At 44.5% G+C, this 19,295-nt stretch overlaps 1 protein-coding gene across 4 annotated transcripts in view; it reads left to right on the top strand.

Annotated features, from left to right (window-relative positions):
- The window catches only part of stxbp5a (syntaxin binding protein 5a (tomosyn)), a 134,661-nt gene that overhangs the window by 99,308 nt on the left and 16,058 nt on the right, over positions 1-19,295 (top strand). For all 4 annotated transcript variants that reach the window (XM_056294696.1, XM_056294694.1, XM_056294695.1 and 1 more), the window contains exons 8-15: positions 7,140-7,263; positions 9,041-9,119; positions 9,981-10,135; positions 13,252-13,324; positions 13,961-14,108; positions 15,575-15,642; positions 18,458-18,498; positions 18,704-18,924. In XM_056294696.1, the coding sequence (XP_056150671.1) occupies positions 7,140-7,263; positions 9,041-9,119; positions 9,981-10,135; positions 13,252-13,324; positions 13,961-14,108; positions 15,575-15,642; positions 18,458-18,498; positions 18,704-18,924 (909 nt within the window). The remainder of the gene's footprint in view (positions 1-7,139; positions 7,264-9,040; positions 9,120-9,980; positions 10,136-13,251; positions 13,325-13,960; positions 14,109-15,574; positions 15,643-18,457; positions 18,499-18,703; positions 18,925-19,295) is intronic.

Genomic DNA, 19,295 nt, shown 5'->3' with positions numbered 1-19,295 from the left:
TCTTCATTGATGAAATGCACGGTCAGACTCTGATAGGGTTCCGCTGTACGGCTTGACCACATGTCCGTGGTAGTAGCAAAAAAACTCTGCTGTTTTTAGCTCCGCTGCAACTCTCTGCCTGCATGTTTTATATAGCTCTGGTATGGAAACCTGGCTAAAATATGTGTGGGATGGCATGCTGTACCATTTATCCAGTGTCTTTACCAAAGCCGTTATCAGCCTTGGTCACCGTGTTGAGGGGCATCATATCTTTCCCTATGAACTCTGCTATTGCCTGAGTAATTTCGCGGTGACGTTTTGAATCTCGTTCATGTGGAGGTATACTCTCAAACATTTTGGTCAGTGATCCCTGCCAAGTGGTATTCGGCCTACTTGACACACTGATGGTCGGGTTTTTAGTCATGCAATTTTCATACATGGCCTTGTGATGTTTTCTTAAATGCTAGAACAGGTTTGTAGTGTTGCCCTGTGTTGTAGCTATGGTAGCAAGACACGTTCTGCATAATACCTGACTCTGTGCGGCATCTTTCCTAAATCCAAAATAGGTCCAGGCAACCGACGTACTGCTCCTCTTTAACTAAAGTCACCTCTTCAGTGTTGAGTTCTGCCGAGGCCATGTTCACAAGATACTAACATTACTGCTGGAATCAGAGTGTAGCGTGGCAAGTTGTTTTCTTCTTTTACTGCTCTCACTCGCATGTCTCATGAGCGTCGGGTAGCATGTGTGTACGTGAACACCCCTGATAGCCTGATGGCTGATTGGTTAGATTATGTAACATTTAAAAAAAAACACTTAGCAGCCTTTGCGATTTGGAAATTGTGTTCTGTTACATTGCGATTTTGGTTTGAAATTGATTAATCATTCAGCCCTACTTTAAGCTTTTGCCCTCCACAGCAAATTATATAATCAAAGCTCATCCCTTTCATCCTCATTTGTATATTGTCTTTTTCTGAATCTGTAGTGACTATTGCTACCATTTTTTATTTCTTTAAGCTTGTGCACTAATTTTGATATCTTTAGTTGGTTGTCCTTCGCTAAATGTGAAATTAAAACAAATGGGAACATAGAACTTGAACTGCTCTTTGTCATTGTTCTCTTTGTTCTCTCGGTCTCTTTCATCATGTGTTCCTTTTGACATTCCATCTACCCTTATTTTATTTACTTGGGGATGCATTGTTGTAAATTTGTATTATTTAAATGAGGGTTTAATACTTTTGTGCCAAACTGAGATACTGGAAAAGAGTGACTTACTCTTACAAAATGTTTGTTAGCATGACATAAAATCAGTTACAGTCCCAGTTAAATTGTAGTATGTAACTTGAATTGATGGTTGACAAAATTGTAGCACTCTCAAAGACTCAATGTTCTACAATTTAGCGACAGTTAGATGAAAATTAGATGACGGTTTGTTTATCATGAAATTAATAATTTAAAAAAAAGGATTGAAATTGTTGACAGTTTCTCCAATCATTCCTGGATGAGTTGTCCATCATCCACCTCTCACAATTATTGGATTTGTCATGGAAAGACTTCCATCTCTTCAGTATTTCCCTTGAGCCACTACCATGGGTTATTAGGCAATACCCCTTCATTACCCCAATTTTTATTAAAGGAACAAATCATCATATACATACATATGCCGATGACATTTTATTGTATGTATCAGGTACTGCAGCTTATATGCCCGAAATTCTCCCAACATGTAATGATTTTGAGGTTTCTCTGGATATAAGATTAACTGGTCCTTACATATTCTCATACATCTTAATTTACTTGCCAAACAGATTTTTATTGCCAATTCCTCAAACTGATTTGGAGAAAAATGGCTCTTCTCTGTTTGGCATCAATATAAGATATGGGCCCAGAGTAATCAAGCATCTGAGAGTAAGAAATTGGTCTTAACTGACCAAGAATTCTCACTGATGCAGTTTTACTCCTACTTTTACAAAACGGTTTCAGACCATATCACCCACACGAGTCCATCACTTTAGGCAGAGCTTTAGAGGTGTCCTAACTCATTAGGAGTTCACAGTGGATAGGTTGGACACAATGACATGAGCCCACATTCCACAGCAGGAGTTGGGATTAGTGGACAATGTGGACCTTATGAAAAGATATGGACTTGATCCAAATGAAATACTCTTTGTGGCTAACTTTATCCAGGATGCAAACTTTGCATCAATGTCTAAATCTTGTGCCACCTACAAGGAAATGAAAGTATGCTTCTTGGCGACTGTAAAAATGCAACAAAGCATTTGGAAAACAGAGTGTGATGAATTGGGTCCTTCACAAACATTTCATTTTTAGAATATTAGATCAAACGTTGATTGCCATAATGTGGCCTTAGCTAGCACACAGTCATTCATTTTCCCATCCCTAAGAGAGAAGTAACACAGAAAAAGCCTGGTTTCGTGCAAATTGTTTGGTTTTCTGGAGTCGGTACTGTAAGTGAAACAAATTTTAATGTTGCACAAGGTAGCTCTTTTGATTTAACATGTCATTAAATTCATTTTGGTCACATAGTGTGATGGCTGTGGGAGAATGACACAACTGGATTCAGTTCAGATCAGTTCCCCAGAAGCCTTGTTTTCGCTATGTATTTGTCTGCTACCGGGCACAAAACTTCCTTTGAAATATAGGGATTGCTTTACAGCACATATAGACATAGACAAAGTCAAATACAATTATAACTAATTTTTGCTAAAGTTTCCAAAGGACTTATTGAGTTTGGTGGTAACTAAATATCACCCTGCGTGTACATGCTTCAGCAGTAAAGGATAATGTTTTGACAAGCATGAAATTTCTCTTCTCAGTGTTACATCTTTCCCCACTCCTCAGCTTCTTCAGGTATCTAGATAAAGCAGGGACTTCATTGTGTAATGGAAAACAGTTCCCCGTAGCTCTTCACACTTCACACCATCCTGGAAATGTTGGAGGCTTAGGATTTATATATTTCATATTCTATTGTGGGCTTTTCAATTAAGATGAATTCAGACTTGGCTAGACCCTCTCTCATCTGTCCCTGGGAGGGAGTTAGAGAATGCCATTTCATTCCCAATTATAATTCAAAACCTAGTTTTCCCAGGCACTGAATGTAGATTGAATCTGACTACTCTTGGCCCAATTATTAACAGCTCATCGAGTTAGTGGAGTCAGATGACCCTGTATCTGTCAATGGAGAAGCCTTTCATGAATTGACATCTATCTGGAATAGTAATGTATTTAATTCTGGCACATCACCTTTGTCTTTATTTATGGGTAAAATAAAGTATTGATGTTTTGCTTTTTGGAATCTTTAGCGTAGAACAGCCTATAGCAAACAACTCATAAAATGTGTATCATAGAATTCCAGTCCCGGTGCTCATACACTGATTTTATGTATCTTAATTCTCTCCTCAATTTACAGCAAACTAGAGGCACACAACAGTAAGATATTTCACCATAGAGCATTGGGCTTAAGACCTTGCTGGGTTCAACATACAGTACAGGGGAGTTGGATCTTATTTATAATCTTTAACTTTTTGTCTGTATCATAAAATCCTGCCCTTTAGCTTATACATTATACATTTCTATAATAGGGTGTAAAAGATTCATCATTGTTGGTATGAATTATATTTCCTCTGGGACATTTACATCCACTTGTTCTGGCATTATGACCATATCAGGACTGTAGCACTATGGTATATGGAAGAGTGTAGTATCTAAAATGCTTGAAAAGGCAGTGTTTTTTAGTTTAGCACTTATTTAATCAGCCAAAGCTCTAATGATAGCCTGGCTCTCAAAGACAATAAATGACAATAAATAATGACAATAAATAATAATAAATAAATGACAATAAATAATAAAGGTAAACTTTGACCCTCTCTTCAGAAAGATCTCTGCTGATGTGGAGCGGTGGTCTTCTCTGTCTCTGAGGGGCAAGGTAAATGTGTTAAAAATGAACTGTATCTGAAAGGTGAATTACCTCCTGCAGTCACTCCCATTATGCAAACCTAGGTAATACTTCAAACAATTTGATAAGATTTGCAATAACTTTCTATGGAACGAGAAAAGAGCCAGAATGTGACTTGAAAAGCTACAAGTACCAGTTGACAAGGGTGGACTTGGGCTTCCTAAACTTGTTCTGCATCACTATGCCTTTAGCTTGAGACATTTGGCTCAGTGGTCGCTACCTCCAGAAAGCCCCCCCCCCATTTGAACTGGAGAAAATGGGATTCTTCCCTCTTTCCCCCCTTGTTGGCATATCGGCCAAGCTGTCACCTAAATTCTGGTCCCACCCTATTATACGTATATCTCACATTCAGGCGGTTTGGAAGAAAACTTACCAGATTTTTAACATTAATCCATACTTGAACTCAGAATTGGGCATTTGGATGAACCCCAAACTATGCATAGGTGAAGCTCCATTTTTTTGGAAGGAATGGTATAACAAAGGGATCTGCACTCTTGGTGACCTCTATGATTATTTGAGTATATGTCTGTTACACTTTTGTGTTGAAAAAGTTGAATAAACTATAAATCATTAAAAAAAATAGTACTTGCAGCTTCAGAGGCATCTAAAAAGAACATTATAACCTGGTTTGAGCCTGATGTTAGATCTCTGAACTGAATTTTTGTGGTGTCCTTCAATTTGAGGAGTTTACTGCCACAGTGGACAAAGTAAATAGTGCAACACTCGCCTTTCGGTCTAAAGCCGTGACATTTCAAAAGGGAATGTAACAGATCGGACAGGCTATATCAAAGATGTCCTTTGGGAGGGCAGTAGGGACAATGTCATTGGGGGCAGATTGTAAGTTTCACAATGGAAACAATCTTTGTAAGGACGGGAAGCGTGATCAGTTGGAAGCAGTGCAATTTAGAAGAAATGACCGGTGAGACAGCTGAGGCTCAGGTCGGGAGTGGGGGGTGTTCATTCTAATATCCTTAACTTTGCTAATGAACATTTTTTAAAATTCTTCATACTTAGCAGGGGACACATTTAAACTGGTACTGGACAGGCAAGACAGATGACAGAATTTATGGTACTGAATAAGACCTTGGGATTATGAGTTGTTGGAAATTTGGTATTTTGCTCTTGCAGCCCTTATAGGCACATACAGCTGAGTATCATCTGCATAGCAATGGAAATTTACTCCATGACTGTGTATAATTTGGCCAAGAGGTGAAATATAAAAGAGAGAAAAGTAGAAGGCCAAGAACCGAACTCCCATGCCAGAGGATGGACATTCTGGAGGACTACACCGCCCCACTTCACACTTATTCTGGCAGGAAGCCCACAGGGCAGCGGTCCGGCATCCAGGTCTGTTTCTGGGATAATTGGTCAGAGAAAGGCGTACCTGGTCTCGAGGGAGCACTGAGGAATGAAGCAACATGATCAACCAGGGCCAACATTGTCAGGCTGAAAAAGGTGGGCAGTTGCCAAGCGAGAGCGGGCAGGATTCCTCAGTTTGACTGAGGCACCTGCATGTTTACTCTGTCTCCTGTCTTGTTTCCTGCGGTGGTAGCTGCAGGGCTGAGCACATATACCTTCCAGTAGTTGGGAAAATAGAGAGCGGTGAAAGCTTCTTTGTCCGGGATCCCGAGTGTATAAGTCCACGACAGAGTCTGGAATATTCAGTTGTGTTTAACAATCATAGACAATGGTGGCTTGCACATCATCCATACACAGAGACACAAACAGAATCAGGACAAACGAGCAGCAACAGGCAATAACAAGCAGCCAAACACAGAGGCACGGACATCTTTCCCGTGTTACGTAGAAAATGTGTGCAATTGATGACTAAGAGGGGAGGTGGCTGACGAAGGCAGGCATGCAGGCAGGCAGATAAGCAGGCGAGAGATTATCCTGGGCACAGGAGAGGAGGCAGCGATTAGCACAGGATAACATGAGAAAAACAGGTAAACAAAGGATGAGGAATGATTTCTATATAATTACAGAGTCCTGAAGCATTTCACTACCAACTGTAGGTGAGGCAATGCTCTGGCCATGAGTGGGTCTAGAGCCGGGGTAGATATAATGCAGTGGTTGATGAACTTGATGGAAGACAAGTGTGGATCAGCAAGAGGGAAGAACAGGGAAGGAGTGCCCCACCCATGCCAAGCAGGAATACAGGGAGATATAGAGAAAAGTGGGTGGCATGGACCCATTAGCCATGACACCAAAATCGCAAGGTAGTCTTGAAGGGCTTTACAATCGTATACGAACAGTATACGAAATAGAACAACCTCTATCCTTGGACCCTAGACCCGAATGGGGAAAACTTCATAAGAAAAACCTTATCAGGAAAAAACATATGGGAGAAACCTCAGGAAGAGCAACAGAGGAGGGATCCCTCTTCCAGGACGGACAGACGTGCAATAGGTGTCAGATGCACAAAATACACAAAAATAACAGAATTTTAATGTAACATCATAGATTACACAGAGCGAGGTAATGTATAATACATACAGTTGATGCATATATGTGCCATGTAATAAAATTTAGAGAGGCAAATTTAGTGAATCTGTGACCATCCAAGACAACGTCAGGAATCCCACAGATGCAACAAAGAGCCAGCAGGACCCCGCACCACAAAACCAGTTCTGCTTAGCGGGGCCCTGCAGAGAGAATAGACTTCACATGCGTCCCACAGGTAAAAATTAGCAGGGGTTGCAGAGTGGTACTGGCTGAAACAAAGCTGACACATAGACTCTCAAAAGACTTGGTTGGCTGTTACAGTCGCGAGCAGTCTATGCAGTGTTCACAGTGGATGATGTCTCCTGCAAACTTTCCAAAATGGCAGCTGTCGGCAAAAGCCTGTGTGTGTGTGTGTGTGTGTGTGTGTGTGTGTGTGTGTGTGTGTGCACTAACTTTCTGCTTGAACTTGTTCGTCTCGTTTGCTTTAAAGTGTTGGCATTCACTTCACATTGCTGAATGGAAGTGTTCAGGATTAAATTGGGATTGTGATTAGCGCCTTCAAAACGAAAAGTGTTTTACATTATTTCACTGTCGCTATCTGCTCCATCGTATACAGTCCGGGGGCTTTTAAACAAATGTATGGTTGCGTAAATGTGACACCGTTGTACCGTGATGTGTTAATGCTGGTGTTTCACCCTGCTGAACCAATGATCCCTCTGCTTCCTTCCTGTTGTCTCCTAGGCAATCCACTCGGTTGCCTGGCACCACGAGGGCAAGCAGTTCATCTGTAGTCACTCAGATGGAACTCTGACCATATGGAACATCAAAGGCCAGGGCAAGCCCATACAGACAATCACCCCACATGGTAAGGAGACCGAGAGGGACACACACACACACACACACACACACACACTAGTGCAAACGCACACACTCACTGAGACCATTAAACCATCAACTTTCAGCTGAACCAATTCTGGAAATGGAATTTGTTTAAAATTCAAACATTTAATAAAACTCTCCCCAGATTTTCCGCTCCACATCTAAAATTAAATTAAAATAAATACATAAAATGAGAATGAATCATCCAGCCAGAAAGGAGGTGTTCACTTGCTTGGGTTGACAATGATAAGACCCTTACCCTGACACAGGCATTAACACACAAGACAGACACACACACCAACACATTCTCATCCCATGGGGTCATATATGATGCTGTTGAAAAAGTGTTGATATATGACATGCAGGATTCCCTTCTGTGTTGGTATAAAGATGCGGCAGGTACCCCACAGACTCCAGTGTGAAACTTGAACCCTCACTTATGAATATTTATGACACACAGGTTAGGCAGTGGTTAATCAAATGCGTCTCATACAGATGCCCTGAGGTACCCTTCGCGTAATATGCTGATGTTGTCTGCAGCATCAATTTAAAACGCTATGGGATGAGAATGGACTGACTCCCCGTACCTATAGCACTCGAACACAAAAGCATGCTCCGAGCCCTTAGTTTGGTCAAAAAAAAATCTGACTCCTTTTATAAGAAGGTCAAGATTTTTCAGACAGAAAAACTTTTGTTGTGCATGTCTCTCTGCTCTTGTCTGTGGTTCAGCACTGGGGGGGGGGGGGTAGTGTCCCTGGCAGTAGTCCCCATTTCTTTGTTTCTGTCAAAGGATTATCAGCCGCAGTTCAATCGTGTCCCGCCCCCGTTTCGTTCGCTTTGTGTCTGCTGTGTCTTGTTGTGTTTATTCCGAGCATAAAGCGAGTCTGTTCTTTTGAAGATACATTTTAATCCAGAGTCGTCCGTCTCACCCTGCACCCGGCTCCCCTCCCCTCACCAGCAGCCTTTCAGTGTTTGCAGATGAAGGAGGGGAAGACGTAAAGAGCTGGAGAGAGACAGAGACAGATGAAGACATGGGAAGGGACACAGAAATGAAAAAGGGAAAAGAAAACCCCACTTCTGATTCATTTCTCAAGCTGTTTTTTTTTTGTGTGTGAGCAAGATAATGGGGAAAGTATTTTAATTAGCTGTTTCTTTCCTCTGCTGCATGCATAATTACTTAAATGAGCAATTATACAAATGTATCAGTTCGGTTTTATAGAGGTTTATATACTTCCCTGCTTAGTTAGTGGTCTTTCAGGGATGTGTTCTCAGGACACAGTTGTCAGAATAGTCCTTTGCTGGACTGTAGGTTCATTCAACACTTACAGTGAAATAAATTCATTCACGTTATGTGATGGATGTGCTCTGTTTCATTTATGTGATTGTACTTTGAGGTTTAGAAAGATGGAAAAAAATCATCAATCAATCATAGTGAATCATAGTTCGTCCCTCTTTACCCCCCCCCTTTGTCTCTCGCTCTCTTGCTCGCGCTCTCTCTTTCCCTCTTGCTCATTCTCTTTCTTTCCCTCTCGCTCGCTCTCTCTCTCTCTCGCTCATTCTCTGTCTCCCTCTTGCTCTCTCTCGCTCACCCCCCCCCCTCGTTCTCCATACCTAATGGTTAGGCTTTTGCTTTAGTCTGGCTTTCGTCCAGCGCTGAAAAAAAAACAAAGACGAGAGAAGAGCAACCAAATAGAGGAAAGGAGTGGAGGGATGAGGTCATGAAAGAGTGAACTGACTAAACGCATATGTCTGTTCTGCTTCAGGAAAACAGCCCAAGGATGGGAAGAAGCCAGAACCCTGTAAACCCATTCTCAAAGTGGAATACAAGACTACTAGAGCTGGGTAGGCTCTCCGGCTCTCACTCACTCACACACACACACACACCCATACACACACACTCACACACACACACACATGCTCACAGTCAAGTATGTATATGTGCAATAAAACAGACATACCACACTCAAATGTTGTGCATGAAACAGCAGAAAGCCTGAACACATTTAATGCACAGCTATTTGCGGAGGAGTAAGGGTTTTGAAACATTGAACTTGTACCGTTCTTAGGGCATCAGGGTAGCATAGCAGTCTATTCCGTTATGTACCAACATAGGGATCGCCGGTTCGACTCCCCGTGTTAACCCCAGCTTGGTCGGGTGTCCCAACAGACACAATTGGCTGTGTCTGCGGGTGGGAAGCCGGATGTGGGTATGTGTCCTGGTCGCTGCACTAGCGCCTCCTCTGGTCGGTCTGGGCGCCTTTTTGGGGGGGGGGGGTAGCGTGATCCTCCCACATGTTACGTCCCCCTGGTGAAACTCCTCACTGTCAGGTGAAAAGAAGCGGCTGGCGACTCCGCATGTATCGGAGGAGGCATGTGGTAGTCTGCAGCCTTCCCCAGATCGGCAGAGGGGATGGAGCAGCAACTGGGATGGCTCGGAAGATTGGGGCAATTGGCCAAGTACAATTGGGGAGAAAAAGGGGGGAAAATCCAAAAAAAGAAAAAAAACTATTGTTCTTAGTCCTCGCCTTAGTCAGATATCCCCAACCAGTCCAGTGACCCAACCCAACACACTTAAATTCACAAGCTGTCTGCTTTGACTGTGCCAACCAGACCTTTCCAGACACACACTAGACTAACATAATGACTCTTTAAATCTGTATTTCTGTTTGTGTGTGTGTCTTTGTGTGCGTGCCTGTGCTTAAGGGATCCCTTTATCATCCTGTCTGGCGGTCTGTCCTACGACACGGTGGGCCGGCGGCCTTGTCTGACGGTGATGCACGGAAAGAGCACCGCTGTGCTAGAGATGGACTACCCCATAGTAGACTTCCTCACACTCTGTGAAACACCTTATCCTAATGGTAGCTGCCTTGTGTGCCTTGTGTGTGTGTGTGTGTGTGTGTGTGTATGCTTGTATGTATGTGATATTTTGTTCTCTTTATATGGATGCATCTCACACACACACACACAGACATACACACATACTTTTATTTATTTTTTAATTTCATCTTTAATTGCCCCTGTGTGGTGTTTTTCTCAAATGAACACAAAATTTCCCATGGGGCATATCCTACTCACCCGAACACATTAATATTAGGTTTTCTTTTCATTTCCTCTCTTCCTATACAACAGGCAGCCAATTTTGAACATGTTATTATCATATTAGCAGTACTGGGAAGTCAACAGCTATGACAATGGTTGAGTGGAGCTGAATGGTATGGGATGTAATCCTCCACGTAGTGTGAGGTGTGGTTTTGGCACACACACACACAGCTGGAGGATAAGGATTACCAAGTACATGTATTATGTAACAATGTTGGTGGCTGGACTGCGAGTCATTGGTGACCTTATTTCACGATCCCTTGATTTCATCTGGTAATGGATTTTACTTCATCCATAGAGATGCTGGATTACACAATACTAGTCTGTGTGTGTGTGTGTGTGTGTGTGTGTGTGTGTTTTATGTATGTGTGCCTGTGTCTGTGTGCCTTCAAACTTAAACTGCAGCATTTATGTATGGAGGGAGATCATCTACAGTGATGTAAGTGCAGATGTTGTGATGTACATGGGAGATCTATGTAAGCTGACAGTCTTGGAGGACTCGTGAACTAGATGGACACGTAAGCAGGCAGATATGTAAGCAGGCAAAAAGGTAAAATTACAGACGTTAACTTGTCAGTTGCACACATGCAGGCAGACAGAGTCCGTACAACTGAGAGATGGGAACAAACAAGTGGTGTGTTCTTTACTCTAAAAATGGTTTACAAGTCACCAGTAGAAATATTAGTCAATTACATACAGATTTAGCAGAGCAAACCCCCCCCCCCATTGTATCTGGCCAATTACCCCACTCTTCTGAGCCATCCCGGTCGCTGCCCCCCCCCCCCCCCCCCCCCGTCTGCAGAGCCAGGGAGGGCTGCAGACTACCACATGCCTCCTCTGATTCATGCGGAGTCACCAGCTAGAGTCGCCAGCCACTTCTTTTCACCTGACAGTGAGGAGTTTCACCAGGCGGGTGTAGCGCGTGGGAGAATCACACTATTCCCCCCAGTTCCCCCTCCCCCCCGAACAGGCACCCCGAATGACCAGAGGAGGCACTACTGCAGCGACCAGGACACATACACACATCCAGCTTTCCACCCGCAGACACAGCCACTTGTGTCTGTGGATGCCCAACCAAGCCAGACGTAACACGAGGATTCGAACCGGAGATCCCTATGTTGGTAGGCAACGAATAGACCGCCACGCCACCCGGACGCCCAGAGCAAAACTCTTGATTAAATTTTTGGCCTTACCACTGAAATAAATTTGGGCTACTTACATATTATATACTCATTAAATATCATTTCTTCTTTTTCCTGCATGTCATTACTCAGAAAATAGTTCTTTGACAAATGCAACAAACGATGAGTCATCTGCATTTGTTTCTGATGGCCTTTAGTTTTCTGTCTCGTCAGCCAGTTAGTTAGATAACTGTACAGCAGGTAAGTCAGCAATGGCATCGTTCCCATTTCAATTCCTATTTTCCAATACAGGCAGACTGAAAGACAGGTTGACAGAAAGAAGTCGGAGCTTGTAAACGCAGATGGGAGTTGCTGAACAGCACACAAAAAAAAAAACCAATCACTTGCAGGTCATCTTGAGGAGTGAAAGAAACAGGATATTATTTTCTCAACACCTGTGTACCATAAAGTATGTGTGCACATATGTTGGATGTGTGCATTTCCTAGACAAGGTAAATCTCAGCAGGAGAGAAGAGTCAGTAACAGTAGGGACGAGGCCTCCAATCTCAGGTGTGAATGTGTGTAACTGTATGAATGTAAAGTGAGGCGTTGCAGAGGTAGTGGAACCATACATGCTCTTTTCTGGATCAGTAGAAGAAGAAAAACAAAAACCCGAGAGAGCAAACTATCAAATCCAGTGATACAGGGTGTCCAGGCAGCGTAGCGGTCTATTCCATTGCCTACCAACACGGGGCTCGCCGGTTCGAATCCCTGTGTTACCTCTGGCTGGGTCGGGTGTCCTTACAGACACAATTGGCCGTGTCTGCGGGTGAGAAGCCAGATGTGGGTTTGTGTCCTCATCACTGCACTAGCGCCCCCTCCGGTTGGTCGGGGCACCTGTTTGGGGGGGAGGGGGAACTGGGGGGAATAGCGTGAAACTCCCACGTGCTACGTCCCCCTGGTGAAACTCCTCACTGTCAGGTGAAAAGAGGCGGCTGGTGACTCCACATGTATCGGAGGAGGCATGTGGTAGTCTGCAGCCCTCCCCGAATCAGCAGAGGGGGTGGAGCAGCGACCGGAATGGCTCGGAAGAGTGGGGTGATTGGCCAGATACAATTGGGGTGGAAAAGGGGGGGGAGGAATCCAGTGATGCGATGCTTTATACATATATTTTGTGTCGATCTCTGATATGCTGTTGGATCTTATTATCCTGGTACTGATTCTGTGTAACGATTATAGCGCAGCCTTCTTTTTACCGGTTGTCTCAAAGACAGCCACTAAACATCAGGGCTTTGTTGAGATCCTTCTGCGGTTTATAACCTTATCATTCTGTTGGGTATAAGGTGTTGGTTGGGGTGTGGGGGGGTGCAAGAATATCCAGTATATTTTATCAGCAAACTTCTTTTCCTTTGCAGCATCTTTAAATATTCAGCTTTGTAAGTGCACAATAGCTGAGCCTGATGTTGAGGTTAAATGCCAAATCTCCATCCCAAATCACACTGGTATGAATATTTTACGGGGGCGATACTCCTCCACGGTGGAAAAAAAATACCATTAAACATTGATTAACTTTTAGCTCTCTCGCCTTCACTTTTTTCTGCAGGGCACAGATATGATAAAAACACACGCGAGGTTTTAAGAATCCCCCACGTGTGGTTTGTACAATTTGATGGCGTGTTCTCTGAAAGAATTATAAGACTACAAGATGTCACACTGAGAGGACTGACTCAACTTATTTATTTTTCACTGTACAGATTTTCAGGAACCTTATGCTGTAGTGGTCCTTCTGGAAAAGGACTTAGTGGTGATCGACCTTGCACAAAATGGGTAGGTCTGATTCTGCTGTTAAATAGCTCATTACCTTGACTTTCTTTTTTTCTTTTTGTTTTTTTTGCTTACACTTAAGCTAAAAGGTGGCACGGTGGTGCAGTGGTTAGCGCGGTCGCTTCACAGCAAAAGGTCCTGGGTTCGAGCCCCGGGGTAGTCCAACCTTGGGGGTCGTCCTCTGTGTGTAGTTTGCATGTTCTTCCCGTGTCTGCGTGGGTTTCCTCCGGGTGCTCCGGTTTCCTCCCACAGTCCAAAGACATGTAGGTCAGGTGAATCAGCCGTACTAAATTGTCCCTAGGTGTGAATGTGTCGGCCCTGTGATGGCCTGGCGGCCTGTCCAGGGTGTCTCCCCGCCTGCTGCCCAATAATTGCTGGGATAGGCTCCAGCATCCCGCGACCCTGAGTAGGATAAGCGGTCTGGATAATTGATGAACTTAAGCTAAAATAACCACGTTGCTACTCTGTCCTACATTGCTTTACACTTTCCTCAAATTTCCCTGTTCAGCCATGATGTTCAAGCAAAAAGAGCGACAGGGACTTGTCCTAATCGAACAACTTTGACTGAGTACTGAACAAACACCAGACAAACTTGGCGATAACTGACTCTGATTGTGCTGTCCTTCCCCCTCTTCTCAGTTACCCCATATTCGAGAACCCCTATCCCCTGACGATACACGAGTCTCCTGTGACCTGCTGCGAATACTTTGCTGACTGCCCTGTGGACCTCATACCTGCACTTTACTCTGTCGGCTCACGGCAGAAACGACAGGGATACAGCAAAAAGGTAAAGCAAGGGCTCTGTCCTGTCAGACGACACATTCCTCACAGTTGTTTTCACTACACAGCACCCGCTTTGTGTGTAACCACATGTGTACCAACGATACCAACAACACATTCCATCTATTTCACCCCTTATAAGCGGTGGGGTTTGTTTTACAAAGTACATGATAAAGTATGCACACCACCCCCCCCTTTTTTTTTCTCCCCAATTGTATCCGGCCAATTACCCCACTCTTCTGAGCTGCCTCGGTCACTGCTCCACCCCCTCTGCCGATCTGGGGAGGGCTGCAGACTACCACATGCCTCCTCCCATACATGTGGAGTCGCCAGCTGCTTCTTTTCCCCTGACAGTGAGGAATTTCGCCAGGGGGACGTAGCGTGTGGGAGGATCATACTATTCCCCCCAGTTCCCTGTCCCCCCTGAACAGGCGCGCCGACTGATCAGAGGAGGCGCTAGTGCAGCGACCAGGACACATACCCACATCTGGCTTCCCACCCGCAGACACGGCCAATTGTGTCTGTAGGGACGTCCAACCAAGCCGGAGGTTACACGGGGATTCGAACCGGCGATCCCCATGTTGGTAGGCAACGGAATAGTCCGCCACACCACCCAGACACCCCAAGTATGCACACTTTTGACTGGCTTTTTACAACTGACTGTGACCAGTAACGCCTGGCTTTTGCCGAGCAACAGCCTCTTACCATCATGCCTTTGCAACAAGTGTCAAGGTCAAAGCAGCAAAGTAGGGACCCACAATTTCACTCACATGTGCCGCACTGCGTGCTATCGCTCCACTTTCACTGCACATTAATTTGCATGTGATCTTCGTGTATTTCATGTGTTGTGGTCAAATTAAATGGAGTATGTATGGTGTAGCATTACCTTATGATCCACCTCTTCTATACCCCCCCCCCACTCGTTCTCTTCTCTTGTACATGTCTCATCCTCTGAAGACCCCCTGCTCTCTTGGCCATTTTGTACGCCTATGTTCTTTTCTGCTGTCACCTTGTTCCAGCTTTGTGTTGGAAATGTCAGCATGTACTGACCCAGCAGACTGGCCGCCTAGCTGCTGCTTGCATTAAGTAAAGGCCTGGCAGAGCTGCGGGAGAGCCTTCTCACATGGAGATCACTGTTGACTCATACCCCTGACCTTTGTGTGTATCACCTTGTCTAAGCCAACCTGCTACCGCCACACAAAAACACACACCCTTACACGTCACACCACACTGTCATGGACGCGTGCAACGTGCACTTAGCATACGCACGGACAGATTCTCATGACCTCTTTCCCAGACTCACACTCGTAGACACGGACTCACACACGCACATAAAAACCAGAGGATTCATCATCTGTTTTTGAAATGTATTGTAGTCTATATAGTATCATTTCTTTAATCCTGTCTCACCACTTTTTTATCATCCACTGTGTGTGTGTGCGTGTGTGCGTGTGTGTGTGTGTGTGTGTCCAGGAGTGGCCTATTAGTGGTGGAAACTGGGGTCAAGGCACACAGAGCTACCCAGAAATCATCATCACGGGGTAAGAAATCGCAGAATTTATTGCCTGTTGTGTTTGTGATGATACGATTTTTAGTGCCCCTCTCCCGCACCAACACCACCTTCACCTCTCATACACTGTCCAGGCTGTTCCACAGCCTTTACATCTTCTATATACACTGCTCAAAAAAATAAAGGGAACACATAAGCAATGCAATGTAGCTCCAAGTCAATCACACTTTTGAGATATCAACCTGTCCAGTTAGGAAGCAACACTGATTTGTGAATCAATTTCACCTGTTGGTAAATTGTCTAATTTCCACCAGGTGGAAATTAGACAATTTGCAAGACAACCCCTATAAAAGGAATGGATTTGCAGGTGGTGGCCACAGATCATTTGCCTGTCCTCATCTTTTCTGGCCGATCTTTGGTTAGTTTTTCATTGTGCTAGTGCCCTCACCACTAGAGGTGGCATGTGGCGGTATCTGCAACCTACAGAAGTTGCTCAGGTAGTGCAGCTAATCCAGGATGGCACATCAATGCGTGCTGTGGCAAGAAGATTTGATGTGTCTCCCAGCACAGTGTCCAGAGCATGGAGGAGGTACCAGGAGACAGGCCAGTACACCAGGAGACATGGAGGGGGCCGCAGGAGGACAACAACCCCGCAGCAGGACCGCTATCTGGTCCTTTGTGCAAGGAGGAACAGGAGGAGCACTGCCGGAGCCCTACAAAACGACCTTCAACAGGCCACTAATGTGCAGGTTTCTGCTCAAACAGTGAGAAACAGAATGCATGAGGATGGTATGAGGGCCCGACGTCCACAATTGGGGCCTGTGCTCACAGCCCAACACCGTGCAGCCCGATTGACCTTTGCCAGAGAACATCTTGGTTGGCAGATTCGCCATTGGCGCCCTGTGCTCTTCACAGATGAGAGCAGGTTCACACTGAACACATGTGACAGACGTGAGAAAGTCTGGAGACGCTGTGGAGAACGTTCTGCTGCCTGCAACATCCTCCAGCATGACCTGTTTGGCGGTGGGTCAGTGATGGTCTGGGGAGGCATATCCTTGGAGGGCCGCACAGACCTCTACGTGCTAGCCAGAGGTACCATGACTGCCATTAGGTACCGGGATGAGATCCTCAGACCCATTGTCAGACCATATGCTGGTGCAGTGGGCCCTGGGTTCCTGCTCATGCATGACAATGCTCGTCCTCATGTGGCCAGAGTGTGTCAGCAGTTCCTGTATGTCGAGGGCATTGATGCTATGGACTGGCCTGCACGTTCCCCAGACCTGAATCCAATCGAGCACCTCTGGGACATCATGTCTCGTACCATCCGCCAACGCGATGTCTCACCACAGACTGTCCAGGAGTGGACCGATGCCCTGATCCAGGTCTGGGAGGAGATCCCTCAGGAGACCATCCGTCGTCTCATCAGGAGCATGCCCAGACGTTGTAGGGAGTGCATACAGGCACGTGGAGGCCACACACACTACTGAGCCTCATTTTGAATCATCTTGAAGAATTTCCACAGAAGTTGGATCAGCCTATGTTCTCATTTTCCACTTTGATTTTGAGTATGATTCTGAATCCAGACCTTAATGGGCTAATGATTTTGATTTCCATTGATCATTCTTAGGTTATTTTGCTCTAAACACATTCCTCTGTCTAATAAATAAAGATTTTCAGCTGAAATATTTCATTCATCGAGGTCTATATTGTGTTTTTAGGTGTTCCCTTTATTTTTTTGAGCAGTATATTTCCAGTCACTTTAGTTTTCCCTCATTTTCTACAGTTGGTAATTATGCACTGTGCTGTTAACAGGGCAATAATTTTTTTTTTTAAACATGTACCCTTAGAAAGTGACATTGAGGTATGGCTTTGGAAATAGTAGGGCCTCTCTGCCTTCAGTGCTCGTTCCTGCCTCTTCCAAAGACACCGAATTAGTATTCTGTCCCTGTTGATCTCTCCAGGACACTGCTACAGCCTGCAAAATATTTCTCTTCCTCTGTCTCCCAATTCACTGTTGCTGAAACGGCAAAAAAAAAGAAGAAAATAGAGACAGAGGGGGATGGGAGATGACAAAAATAGCCTCCTTTTTTTTTCTTTTTCTTTTTAACCAATGACATAAAATTGCTGACCTGAGAATGCGTTTTCTCATACTAGCTTATCTTGGTCATCATATAATATTCTCTATACATGTGAAGCTGGAGTGGTGAAGGTGAAGTTGGTCATTATATTTCTGTTCATTTTGTAGGCCATGCTGTTGCAGACATTTTGTTATCTCCATCCTGCAGTAAAACAGTCTTGTGAGAAAGAAGTTGTTTGATAGCATTTTCCCAAACTGTCTTAAAAGAGAAATTACATTATTGCTTATCCAGATGGGAATTTAAAATAAGGAAGTGGATCTAAAGATGAACAGGAGGTAGCAAAATATTTATCAAATGATTCTCTACCTTCATTCTACACTTCTTGTATCATTTCAATCAGTCCTGGTGGCACGGTGGCCCAGTGGTTAGCACTGTTGCCTCACAGCAGGAAGGTCCTGGGTTCGAACCCCAGGCCATCCCAGGTCCTTTCTGTGTGGAGTTTGTATGTTCTCCCCGTGTCTGCGTGGGTTTCCTCCACGTGCTCCGGTTTCCTCCCACCATCAAAAAGACATGCATGTCAGGGTTAATACTCCTGTCTGTGCCCCTGAGCAAGGCAATGGAAAGAAGAACTGGAGTTGGTCCCCGGGCGCTGCAGCTGCCCACTGCTCCTGTACAACAGGATGGGTTAAATGTAGAGAACACATTCATTGTAAGAATACAATGACAAATACAGTGGCTTTCATTTTCTTCTTCCTTCTTCAAATACAGGCATGCTGATGGAACTGTGAAATTCTGGGATGCCTCTGCAAGTAAGTTTACTGAACCCGAAAGTTTTGTTGATGACGCCTGACTTCTCCTACTCTTAAGTATTGTCTAGTCTGAGGATTTTATTTAGCAATTTCATCCATCTTAGAGCACAAGATCACCTCGGCTTGAACAGATTCGGTAGCTGCCCAATTTCCATGCCGACCTGCATCCCCATATTGCAACTGATCCCTCTGTGCTATTTTCCAGTAATGCTACAGGTGCTGTACAAGCTGAAAACAGCTAAGGTGTTTGAGAGAAGCCGGTCAAAGGAGGACAGGGGCAGCTTGGAGGTGTCAGACGAGGACCCGTTTGCCATCCAGATTATGGCCTGGTGCCCTGAGAGTCGGATGCTGTGTGTGGCCGGGGTGTCTGCCAACATCCTCATCTATCGCTTCAGCAAGCTGGAGATAACCACCGAGGCAGTGCAAGTGGGTAACACGGTGCACTCCGTAAAGTCACCTTGGTGCAATTTTCCCAATATAAAAACAGCCCACAAAACATTTTTCTTTACAGACACAGCTTATCTGACACAGACAAACAAGCACACGCACCAAACCAAGCCCAGACCTCTTTTAAGCCTTGATACTCAAGTCCTCCAATAGGTTCTCTTTATAGGGACATATAAACTAATGGTTTTCTGCTGTATATCTATCTATCTATCATCTATCTATCTTTTCTATTTATTGCATGTGTGTGTCTGAGCAGTTGTATACTAATGTGTTTTTTATACAGTTTTATGTGTATTTTTGTTTGGCGTTATGCTTGTACTTCAGTTGCTATTTTTGGGGTGTGAGTAGGG

Source organism: Lampris incognitus, chromosome 15 (genome assembly GCF_029633865.1).
Source record: "Lampris incognitus isolate fLamInc1 chromosome 15, fLamInc1.hap2, whole genome shotgun sequence".
Lineage (NCBI taxonomy): Eukaryota > Metazoa > Chordata > Actinopteri > Lampriformes > Lampridae > Lampris > Lampris incognitus.
Note: the sequence above shows the minus strand (reverse complement) of the source record. Positions and strands in the feature narration are given on the sequence as shown.